This window comes from Nannospalax galili, unplaced genomic scaffold (genome assembly GCF_000622305.1).
Source record: "Nannospalax galili isolate Female #2095 unplaced genomic scaffold, S.galili_v1.0 scaffold1154, whole genome shotgun sequence".
Lineage (NCBI taxonomy): Eukaryota > Metazoa > Chordata > Mammalia > Rodentia > Spalacidae > Nannospalax > Nannospalax galili.
In genome coordinates, this window is record NW_008335437.1 from 251167 (window position 1) to 263817 (window position 12651).

At 43.1% G+C, this 12651-nt stretch overlaps 1 protein-coding gene across 4 annotated transcripts in view; it reads left to right on the plus strand.

The window, feature by feature from the left end:
• Positions 1–12651, plus strand: part of Tenm2 (teneurin transmembrane protein 2) — a 307755-nt gene that overhangs the window by 176276 nt on the left and 118828 nt on the right. For 2 of the 4 annotated variants that reach the window (XM_029562084.1, XM_029562087.1), the window contains 2 exons: positions 602–802; positions 2458–2670. In XM_029562084.1, coding sequence (XP_029417944.1) covers positions 602–802; positions 2458–2670 — 414 coding nt within the window. The remainder of the gene's footprint in view (positions 1–601; positions 803–2457; positions 2671–12651) is intronic. The other 2 variants (XM_029562085.1, XM_029562086.1) reach the window with 1 other exon arrangement.

Below are 12651 nucleotides of genomic sequence, written 5' to 3' on the forward strand. Positions count from 1 at the left end.
ATATATCCATCTCCACAACTTTACCTCCTCCATCCTGTATCTTCACTAACCCCACAGTAGGTATGTGCTCAGAGAGCAAAACTAATTTTAGACTCAGCCTGAGTGAAACTTAATTAGGAAAGTGACTCATTTAGGAGTTTCACTGGTATTTTTTTAATCTTTTGTTCCCATTTGAAATCAAGGACCCATGAGGTTAGAATGAGCCTCTTGACTTTCCTCACTTAGACTGAAGGTAATCGGGCTTGACCGTATATACAGAGACACCACAGGTATTTTCACTCCTGCTGTGGGTCAGTCAAGGTTGAAGGATGAAAAGCACACTGTTCTCAAGATGGAATGGCATACCTCTCTACCTGTATAGAATCTCTAACCGACTCTTCCTAACTCATCTTGAGGAATCCCCTTGATTTCTCTTGCATCTTCTTTACATTTGGAGATTTGTTGTGCTGATATATATAAAAGCCCTTTACGTTATGGGTGTTGAGAGACCACATGAGTATTACCTAGTGTCTCTATTTGCTTAAGTGTGGGCAGAAGTGGGTCCCTTGCTGCTGGTTCATTCCTCATGAGTAATCGGGGCCTCTCCCCTTTGTTCTTTCAGTTGACTGCTTGGATCCCACCTGCTCCAGCCATGGGGTCTGTGTGAATGGAGAGTGCCTCTGCAGCCCTGGCTGGGGTGGTCTCAACTGTGAGCTGGCAAGGGTCCAGTGCCCAGACCAGTGCAGCGGACATGGCACTTACCTCCCTGACTCGGGCCTCTGCAGCTGTGATCCCAACTGGATGGGTCCCGACTGCTCCGTTGGTAAGCCAAGAGGTCCTCTCCTTGCTTTCCCACACTCGTGCCCTGTGTTCCATCCCATTCTGGGTGGCTGGGAATCTTGTCTTTACACTCAGCTTGGGATGAGAAGGACTTTGGTCAGTCATATGCCTTTCTTATTCTTTTCCTGAGCTGTGGAGTCTGTGATCTTTGAGAAGGAAAAAAAAATCAAATGACTGTGTTGCTTCCCGTGCCTCGTTGGTTCCATCACCACAAATGGATGAGGGGCCCGGGAGGGATGTTTCTACTTGTATTATAGGTTTTCTTATGTACACTCCCTAAAGGTACCAGAAAACAAAACAGAACAATTCAGTTCCAGACAAACTGAATAGAACATCCTATAAAACAGAAAAGAGGCTCCCTCGGGGTGGCGTGTGAGCACGTTATAAAGCTCTGCAATTCTCCAGTGACAGGAAAATAATGAAGTTGTGCTGTACACTTTATTTTCCTAAAATTAAGAGTATGTGTCTTACTTCCAAGTGACCTTAAAAATGGAACGGTTCAACAGTTCAAGCCAGTCCCAACCTTCCCCAGAAAGGTTCTGTTCACTCTGACAAGTGCCTATCCAAGCGAGCCATCATCATGCGCCCCCTTCCTCGGGGTGGTGAGACAGCTGTCAGATTGCCATGGCAATCAGGAAGAAAAGAGATGTGAAGCTTTGCCTACAATGAGGAAAGTCATGAATCTTTCATTCCAAAAAAAAAAAAAAAGGAAAGGAGCCAGCCCACTTGCCTCTGGCTTCACTTCCTGGTGATCCTGGCAAAACTCGGCAGAGGGTGTGGGGAGGCGCAAAGTCCTAGCTCCAAGGCTCTATTGTGCTGCAGACATGCTTTGTGACCTTGAGTGAGTCACTGACCATCCTGGTCTGGTTCCCCTCCCCTGGCATGACAAGCCATGCCTCCCTCAGTGGGCTGATGTAAGGATGAATGCCTGGCACGTGCTTGTCCTCGCGTGATAGGTCTGGAACGCCAGAGAGTGCATATCTGTCTGTCTGTCTCCTCCCCACCCCCCACAAAAGACTTTGAGCTCCTTTGAGAAAGAGGCTGTGTAAGTGCAGCATAATTACAATGGTCATCTTTAGTGAAGGGTACTGATCTGGGGAACACGGGTCTGCAAGACTCTAAGGATGGAGCAACTGGATCCCAGCAGGCCACATAGGCTTGGTCAGGCTCTCAACCGGGAGGAATCCCACCCGGCTAGGGTGTCAGGATCCAGCGTAGTTCCCTCTCCTAGGGATACCTCCTGGTCAGCTTTGCCAAAAAGGAGCTACTGCCTGTCTCAGTATATAAAAGAGCTGTTGTCACACTCTAGTGAGTAACCAAACCACCTAGAAGATTCGTTAGAATGAATTAGTGAGCCCCCTCCCCACGCTTTTAATTGGTCCAACCCAGGCACAAGAATTTGCATTTCTAACAAGTTTCAGGTGATGGTGCTGCTGCTGGTCCAGGTGCCGAAAGTTGAGAACCACTGCTTTAGAAAAAGAAAAACTAAATTAACAGAATTACTACCCAATTAGTGGCGGAGAAACATGCAAAGACGCTATGGCTGCTGGGCTCTGGGGCCATGTGTGTGGCCTGGCTCCCGTGAAGGACTTCGCCCGCTGCTGCGGTGTTGAGCTGTAATCATTGTTTTTCTTCCAGAAGTGTGCTCAGTAGACTGTGGCACTCACGGCGTCTGCATCGGGGGAGCCTGCCGCTGTGAAGAGGGCTGGACAGGCGCAGCTTGCGACCAGCGCGTGTGCCACCCCCGCTGCATTGAGCACGGGACCTGTAAAGATGGCAAATGTGAATGCCGAGAGGGCTGGAATGGTGAACACTGCACCATTGGTAGGCAAACGGCAGGCACCGAAACAGGCACATATTGCTTTATTTTCATAAATCGTAGATCGATAGTGACGGTCGCGCATTGCAACTGGCTGTTTCCTCAGGGACACAAGTGCTCTCCAACATTCCGCTGCCTCTCTAAATCCCCCATGGGGTTAGGGAAAGGGAAAAGCCAGGTTCCCTCGTTTGGAAAAGGCTTTCCCTTCTTTGCAGGATTGCATTTGGGGAGGAAAGAGATCCAACTATCTAAAGTGCTCATCTTGGGGAGAGATGAATGCTCACGCATGGGAAACTCAGTGCCTGTAGCTGCCAAGCACCCCAAAATCACTGTGGCCTACAAGTCTTCCCTTGTTCCCTGTTCTCTGACTAGCTCCATGGATCCCTGTTGCTGGTAATAATGTGAATTTGTTTTAGAACATGTTTGATGCCCACAAAACTTCCAGGGCCTCTGGACAGCCACCAGTCCAAGCACCTTGTTGCTCTCCGAATGGGTGATGGGCTCCTGAGCCTCCTCATCAACACTTCCACCAGGACATGTATCCTCTGGTCTCACTGTATTCCCTACTTAACCACTACTTTATATAGTTTCTGGATCAAGAATATTTTTTAAGGCCTATGCTTCATTAAAAACTGTTTTGAGGCCAAGCATGGTGGCACACTCCTTTAATCCCAGATTAGGAGCCTGAAGCAAGAGGATCTTGAGTTTGACACCAACTATATACCAACACCCCTGTCTCAAAATAAAATAGTTTTGTTGTCACTGGTTTTGTTTGGGGTGGTGATTTGTTTTTGTTTTGTTTATTTTGTTGTTTTGCTTTGGGGATTTTTGATTACTGTTGTTTTGTGGGGTTTGTTTTGTTTATTTTATTTTTGCCATTCCTGCAGCTTGGGAAAGCACAAGTCTGATCAGAATATACCTAATTATCTCTTTGATAAAGGATTGAAAGTCAGTGGTTTTTTTAGCTTTCAGTGTCTCCCAATTAGGATTACAAGGCTATCAGCCTGAACGTCATTTTACCTTGAGTTTTTGCCCTTGTTCCTTACATTGATCAGTCATAGGCATCTTCCATGCCGGGCAGAATAATCCAGAGCCTGCATAGAATCTCTCAGGGAAGTCTCCAACCGAACAACTGCTTTCCCACTTCAAGTTACCTTTGATTCCAACCATCAGATTTGGAGTCTGTCCTCTGTCCTAGCCCCAAAACCCAAACCATAATTTGACCACTTGGCCTGAGAGGCAGGGGGAGGAGCTTGTGCAGGGCTGACTGATAAGGTCAGACTAAGTTTCCCATGCTGTTCCGGCCATTAAGCAGTGGTGAAGGACTGACTCTGCATTCAGTTTCCCTCAATTCCATCTAATTGGGCATCTGAGGGGCAGTGACCATTCAGGGCCATGACCATTGCACTGGGACCCTGCTGGGACAGTCTGTTGGCAGTGAATTGTTTTTGCAATCTCTCAATGATGCTCCAGGTCCTGCTTCCCCTGCAGCTGCTCAGCTCAGCTCCCTGCAGAGGCTGAGGGATAATTCGCCAGACTTTCAGGGGAGGGACGTGCACAGCCCAAGACCAAGACAGTGGCTTACAGTGGCTTCCACTCTTCAGGGGTCCTTGATGTGTTTTTGCATGCCTGTTGTGGTTTAAATAAAAACTTCTCCCTACCCCTCTACCTCCATTATCCCATGTCCCCCAGAATCTCTTGCCAGTCAACACACCTGAGGTAAATAATCCCACTTTCAATTTGTATAGCCCACCCCCACCCCCAATCCTTGGCTTTCCCCTTCCCTGCCTGGGAGGTAGGGGGCAGGGATAGTGTCTTCACAGTGAAGCCTGTTGCCCCTCTCCTACTACAACCTGTCTTTTGTCTGGAAATAGTTCACAAGGGGGTAGTGCAGGTGAAGTAGGGCAGAAGATGGCCAGTAGCAGCCAAAGGGACAAACCTGGCCTGCTGCCTGGTTTTTCGATGGCTTACAAGCTAGAAACTGTTTTCTACAGTTTGAAAACCTTGGCAGAAATCCAAGGGAAGGAAAATATTTTCTGACATGTGACAGTTCTATGAAATTCAAATTTCAGTGTCCACACAGAGTGTTAGTAAGAAAACCAAGCAACATCCATTCACTGATACCTTGTCAGTTCCCATAGTGCACCTCAGGATGAGCAGTCACCATAGAGGCTGAAAGACCCGCAAAGCAGTTGTTATCTGATACAAAAGTAAATGAGCTCTGAACGAGAAAATGCCCTAAGTCTAAAGGGAAAAAGAGGCAAAGAGAAAAATAAGGTAGATGTCCCTGTTAGGAAGATACCACCTGTGGCTTGAAGGCTATTATGACCCAAGAGAAAGGAAGAGGCCACAGAGTGAGGATGAGAGAAGACAAAAAATGAGCTGAGGTGTCTTTGGGACCTTTGAAGAAGAGATGGACCAATGACAGCTTTGATCTCAGTACAGAAGTGGGAGGATATGGCCAGCAGGAAAGCCCAGGCACTTCAGTCAAGCTGGCCCTTGGGTGCAGTGACCTGGAAAAGGGTGTTTCTGCTGCTTCAAGTGTTCAGCTCAAGTTTCACATCTCCGAGAGCTGACATCCATGAGTTCTTGAGGAATGTCAAGAAAATGCCAATTTATACACCACATAGAGCTTTCCAGAACGAAGCGGCACTGGCGCAGGGAGGTCCCTTGTTCAGATTATGATGGTCTATGATGTTACAGCTTCTCCTGTGGAAGTTATAAAAACCATGACTGCCGATGGTTTTTCTTGTGAGAAATTAGGGCTCAGCCGGAGATTTTGCTAATAGGACACGTGCTGTCTCCTCCTAACTTTGTTCTCTGGGTTTTCTCAAAAAAAGCCAAATGTCCCTTAGTTGGTGAGATTTGCTATTGGAAAACCAAGGAGATGCTTGTCCATGCATAATTCTCTTGCTTTTCAGCCTCTGGCCCCCAGAGCTGCTCCATGGAGTTTTAGTCTTTGAGTTTGAACAGACATTCCTGTCATTTCATTTAAAGTAAATGCCACAATTTACAAGCCCAGAATCAACCCTCCTCCTTGGGGAGTCTGACAGTCAGAGGAAAGAGAGGCACTTTGGTCCTTTCCAAGCAGAGCCTCAAGTGCTATATTTTGAAGATAGAAAATAAGTAAGAATGAAATGGCACCAGTCAGTAAACAATGGGGCAAGACAGAATGGTGGCTGGCTGGCATTGGGCAGTCAGATTGTCTGCAGCCTGTTTTCAGAAGGTCACGGAGAGGTGATTTTCTTGGGGTCATTGCACATAGTCAACTGGACAATTCACATCAGCACTTAAGGGTTGCATTTATTGTACTGAAGAAGCAAGAAGTAGGGACGAAAAGACTAAAACCAAAGGCACCGACTTCTAAAAGCCAGTCAAGCAGATGCCCCAGCATCTCTCCATGTTTGGTCGAATGTATTTCTGAAATTTGTGACCAAATTATTTTTTATTTGAAAACTTAGTATGTATTGCTGCAGATTTAAATAGAAGGTATAATGTGTTGGTCAATGTTAACTATAGGAGCTAATTTATCTACCCAACAATGATTCTTACATTCATTCTTTCTAACAAGTTAAATATAAGGTCTGACTAAAATCTACAAAATTGCATAGATAAGAAATATACTTTGAATCTAAATCAACCACACTTCGTGTATATCTTTGGAATATATTAGCATTATTTGGGTAAGGTGCAGTTTATTCTTATGAATAAATCAGAAGGCATATTGTGTGGTTAGAGAGGGTTTATTCCTTAAATGTGATTTTAAAATGGATTTTTGTTCCTATAAACTGCCACCTGCCTATCACCTGCCACCACCCCTTATTAATATGGAAGATTTCACAGAAGGCCATCCAATGGCTAGCTCACTACAGCTTGATGGAACTATAGAATTTTTATTAGGTCAAATCACTTGAACTATAGTAAACTTAGATAAGCATCTCTTATGTTATAAAGAAGTAAATTGGATGTTAGTGTTTGACGGGCAGAATAGTTGAGCGAATACAAGGAAAAACTAGCATTCCCATTGCCAGGGAAATGAGGGCAGTTACATGCAGATGGTATGCTGTCATAATCCTCCACTGGATGTTGGCTGTTGGTCTCTATCCCCGCCAATAACACAAACTGACAGTCTGCAGACTCAGTCTACCAACACTGACACTTCCCAAACCTGGTAGACTGTTTGGAACCTGGGCAGTGAGCACTGTGTGCAACAGTTATTCCAACCTGTGTGTTTTACCTGTGTGGTCCTGACCTCTGATCGTGTTTCAGAATCATGACGACTTGATTCCTAAGGCACACGGGGCTGAGTGACCCGAGCAGGTGCTGTGTGTCAGAAGAGTTTTCTTTTCCATCTATTGCACTGGGCCCTTCTATTTTTCCACTTTAATTGGTTGGGGAAAGAGAAAGGTTCTTGTGATGTTAATAAGGATAATGAAACTTTACCCAAGGTAAAACCAGCCAGGCGACAATCTGATGTGCTGATTAAGTGATTGTCATCAGAAGGAGACAGGGTCACGGTCCAGGAGGGAGAGAGTCTCAGAACAATAGAGAACAGGCTTGTTAAAATTAACCAACTGCACACGAAGACAGCTGCCTCTGCATCTCATTCCATTTTCTGTCCAACTTATGGAAACTTTTTTTTCCATGTAGCTGTTGTCCTTGGACATTTGAGTTTTTTATAACTCTAGGGAGCTCACGCTGACATGAAATTAGCCACTAGAGTATCCTCACCACCAGGTCCATGGAAGCAGCTCATACTCTGATTGGTTAATTAACCAGATCCTCCAGGGGTTCTTAGAACTGTCTTCAGAGTTCTTTAAAAAAAAAAAAAAAAAAAAAAAAACCTAAAGTTTTTAACCTTTCACTATTATAGGCAAACTATTAGCACAATAATTCCTCCCCACAGATTGGTCAAATGTGAGCCTTCAATTGCAAATTAGGAATCTCACCTGCCCAGAAATTTCTCTTTGAGTCTGGAATTCGTAGTCTATCTGAGGTTTCCTACCCAAATCCAGGATAAAAACAAGGAGATAGAAAAGGCAGACAAACATTTTCAAGTCAATATGAAAATATAAAATAAAATAACAAAAAATAACTGCTTTGCAGGTGAGAAAATTCTCATCACTGAAAGTCCTTGTTTTTTAAAAAGGGCTTTCAGCATCAGTTGGAAAACAGAAAAATATATACAAACTTCATTCTGACATTTTAAAGCCTTAGAAGCAGTAGAAGCATTTCCGGAAGGGCTTTCTATGTGATCTGGTAGTATCTGTCCATGAAATGGACTCCCATCAGAAAAGAGAGGAGGTAAAGATTCTGAGTATACTAGCTTTGTCAGGAGACAATGCCTCAAATCATCCTCTGTACTACTTCCTGAAATTTTCAAAATGAGTCTGTGTTAACTCATAGCTTGAAGTGTCAGAGCCAGACCCATCAAATACAATTACACATCCCTTAACAACGGGGACATGTTCTGAGAACTGCATTGTTAGACGGCTTTGTCATTACATGAACATCATTGAGTCGTGCACAATCTTAAATGATCTGGGTCAGCCACTCAGTGTGGCCCTCTAATGAAATCAGGAAACATAGAAAGCAGTAGATAGATGAGGCTGCTACCTATATAAGTGAGAGCATAGTCTACAGTAACAAAAGTGTAGTATGGTATAATAAATGCATAAATCAGTAACAGTCATGTATTATCAAGTATGTATTGTACTTCTGTTCCATTGGCAGAGCAGTGGGTTTGCTTACACCAATGTCACTACAAACATGTGACTAATACATAGCTATGATGCCACTAAGTGAGAGGAAGTTTTAATTCCATTATACTCTATGGAACCACCATTGCCTATGTGGTCTCTTGTGAACCAAAACTTCATTATGTCACTGATAAAAGATGTGACACTTCTCAAGAGCAAATAAATACAAATGGTTTGCAACTCTAGAGGATAAGCCCATGGGGGAAGTCACCATCAGGAAGATCATACACACAAAAGAAAACACAAAGGAAGGTCTGTTGAAAAGGGTAGGATGAACTGCCCTGCTTGGTGCTTGAGCTTTTACAAAGAATCAACTCTGTGATTCACAAATTTCTCACCATGCATTCTGAAGACTACATTTGTAATAAAGACCCGAGACTAGCAAAGATGGTCCTGGAGAGCTGAGCTCCTGCAGATACTGTGATAGACATCTTTCTCATCGCTCAGTATCTTCTTCCCTATTCTATCATGAAAAATAAATTGACCAGTGGATGGGGCCATCTGTGGCCTAGGCTTCACTCTGCCACACATACTCCATGTGCACTAGAACAAGCCACCAAATGCCCTTAACCTCAGTTTCTTCATGCAGCAAATGTTAGGATTAGACCATGTAGTTGCTCTATAGAGTATTATATGCAAACATGAGATGTCCATTGGGTATTAATATACTTTGTTGAATAGTTTATATGGAGCTCTTAAAAATAAGTATTAGGGAAAAATTTAACTACCACATCAAACCCATGATTGTATAGGTCTTATTGCTTAGGGATGTGGTGAAAGTAGGTAGTGTTAATAGGCTTGAGTAAATTTAAAGAAAAATATAAAGTAAATAACAGTACAGATATTGCAAATATCACAAATGCACTATGTGGTTGACTGACTTTAGAACACACTTGAATGAGATGATCTCTAAGGACCCAGTTTCACAGTTTATTGCTTGTGATGCAGAACTGTGTGGCCGGGCCACTCAAATGCAATCAAGCCCTTTTCTCTTCTGTAAGGCAGGTTTTCAATGTATACTTCTATAATATATATGAAAGGCCTTACCTTAAAGGAACAGACACCATGGAGTGTTGCCCATCTAATAACATGCAGCTGAATCATGGAGAGGACTATAAGGTGCTTTGCTTGTTCTAAGTTCTTCATTGGTCTGCCCTGCTCAGTTTCAGAGCATACTCAGTGCACCTGGGGAATCTATTTGGACATCAGAATACTTCCTCACCTGCACTGAATAATCCATCCCATTTTAGTTATTTGTATATTTTTATAGAGAGATGTTAAAGCAGAAGACCATCTGTCTCTCTCCACTCCCCTAGGATTGGGAGAAGTACAAGCTTACAGGAAGTGCTGAAGGACACGGCCTTTGTGTTGGTCTAACTGAACTCAAATCCTGGAAGCTTCTCTAACCTTTATGTGCACAGTTCCATTGTCTTTAAGATGAGTATTGATAAATAGTACATACTTCCTTGGGTTAGGTGAAAGTGTACCTGGACTGTGCTAAGCCTGGAGTTAGAGCCCTGTAAACATGAACTAATGTCATTGCTGCTGCGAGCATTACTTAGTACCAGTGTAAGATAAGCTGAAGGGCAAGGAAGAATTCTGACTGAGATATTCCCCCATCTTCAAGCACCCTTCCAGCAATCTGCTTCAAACCCAGAAGTTAGTGGCATGTCAGTCAACACCTCCCTCCATCCATTCTCCAAGTAATGGTTTGCTCCACAACCTTTCTGCACCTAATTCTCATAGAGAACCAGGAACTGTATCTCTTAGCTGGAGTTGAACTACTCATTTTACCAAACAGTCCAGTTATACATGGAATCAAATATTTCTAGGACCATGTTGTAATGTTAGAGTTTGCTACTTTGGGCCAGATGTTCTCAAACTCCTCTTCCTAAACAGACGTTCTTAGAGAACCTAGTAATCTACGAATTTGTTTTTAATTCTGGGTTTTATTTTTAATAAGTATCTTCAAAAGAAGATACTTCTTTGAGGTATAATTTGGAAATTTTGTTACTATTGAATAGATTAAAATTTCAATTCTTTTAAGCCAGTATTTCTCTCACTGGAGACAATAGATATAGCCTTGAGGGGTGTAGAAGGGTATCATGTTCTGTTTAAGAAGGAGATGTAGCTCAGTGGTAGAGCATTTGCCTAACATGCATAAAGCCCAGGGTTCAATGCCCAGCACTATAGGAAAAAAACAGAGGGGGAGGAATCTGTCTTTTTCCTGGGTGGAGTCAGCAGCTCTTAGTATACATTATTTCAGACTCTCCTTTGTGTGTTCCCTCACATCCCTCTGGGTAGCACAAGTTTACCAGCTCTGGCTCTGTAAATCAACAGAAACCAGTAACCCCAACTTTAATGTCACTGAGTAGCATGCATGCCCTCTGGAAAGCTCAAAACTCACACTGATTCTCTATCCCTATTCAACCCAATAAACTTCACAATTACCCTCCTTCCTAACATGTTACAATCACTTGATTCCATGGAGCATGACCCATGTGTAACATCTGGAGATTCTCTGCAGTTCCTTGGCTTTTCTCCGGAGTTATTAGGAGTCACCCAGGATATCCCAGATGTTCATGTCAGAAACAGATTTTTGTGTTTCCTCCCAAGTTGCTGCCTTATGGGGTTCAGTCTTAGCAACACTCCTCCTTCATAGAATTCTATTTCATAAGCTCTGCTTAAAATTACCATGTAGTATATAGTTATTTTACAGAATAGCAGGTGTCATTATAACATTGGAAAGACTTTCTTGGGACTAGAAAAGGGCTCAGTGATTAAGAGCACGTACTGCTCTTCCAAGGGACTTGAGTTCAGTTCCCAGCACCCATGTCAGGCAGCTCACAACAGCTGTAACTTCAGTTTCAGGGGAATCAGTTGCCTCTGGCCTCCTCAGGCACCTTCATTCCCATGAGCCCTTGCACACACACGAGCACACGTGCACACACACACACACATACACACACATACACGTGTGCACCATGCACACACACAATTATGTGATTTAAAAGAATAAAAATAACCCCTTTTTAAAAAAATTGGCTTTATTGCCTTTGGAAAGTAAAGTAGCACCGTCCTGAAAACCTTCCCGTCAAGATTGTAAAGTAGTGCTTCTCTCCCCACCCTTCCTATCAGATGTTCCCATGCACCATTATAATCAGATCTGCAGGAGGCAGCCCTACCGTAGGCCAGCTTGGAGGTTTTCCGTTCATGAATTTTTCAGCAAGGCAAAATCTTAAGCATTTCATCATAAACATTCTCAAGATAATTAGAATGGATTAAATTACTAGATAAATTTCATTTAGTTAATCTTTCTTCTAATTAAAAAAAATCCATAGTTTTAAGTAAAATGTTTGTTTTAAAAAACATATTTCCATTGTAATCAGGAAGAAAGCAGTCTATTTGGTCCTTGGCGATAGGATGAGGTATCTAAAGTATAATTAAAAGCTACCATGCAATGTTTCTCTGATTATTAAAATTCTTAAGGAGAGAGTCCAGTCTTTTCTCTGTCTGTCACCAAAGAATTCTCTAGACACTCAGATTTCTTGTTCACGATGGCATTGCTTTCTTTCTCTTCTCAGCTCACTAAAGATGTGGTTGACTCCCTGGGCCAACAGGTGTCAGATGTGAAGATCAGTTCAGCAGAGTTTATAGACTTCACCAAATGAACTGGGATAATAGTCAAAATGAGACTAGTAGATGATAGGAAACAGCCTTAGTCCTTCCTAAGATTTGTCATAATACTGATAGACTCTAAGTTGTTCTAGTCCCCACAAGGTGCCTCATAAATAGGGAACCCGTCACATCAGTCACATCAAATGTCCAATTTCATGGCTTATCCCAAATATGAAGTTCACCCTCCATTAAGACATCAAGAGTTTCTAAAGTTCCTAGGGCTGTCCTACATGCACGTGTCTAGTCCTTTCAGATTCTTCAAGCTTGGTCCCTTCATTGTAACCAGCTGTCTATGAAAATTCTCTTCTGGAAATATTATAGCACCTTCCCCCATACTAGAGGAGGGTAAGTACCTTCAGTCCCAGCCAGCACCCTTGGAGCCCACTCTATGAAATCCTATTGTATTTACCACAGTGGAAGAGGGAACACCTATACCCTACAACTTTAACAGCCATTCCCAAGTTCCTTGGAGGAAATAGTCCTTCGTTTCTGCCTGTGGCACCTCTCCAGTACATCAAGGTTTCATCCTATGATAGGTGTAAGACAAATACCATGTAATCCTATTTATTTATTCTT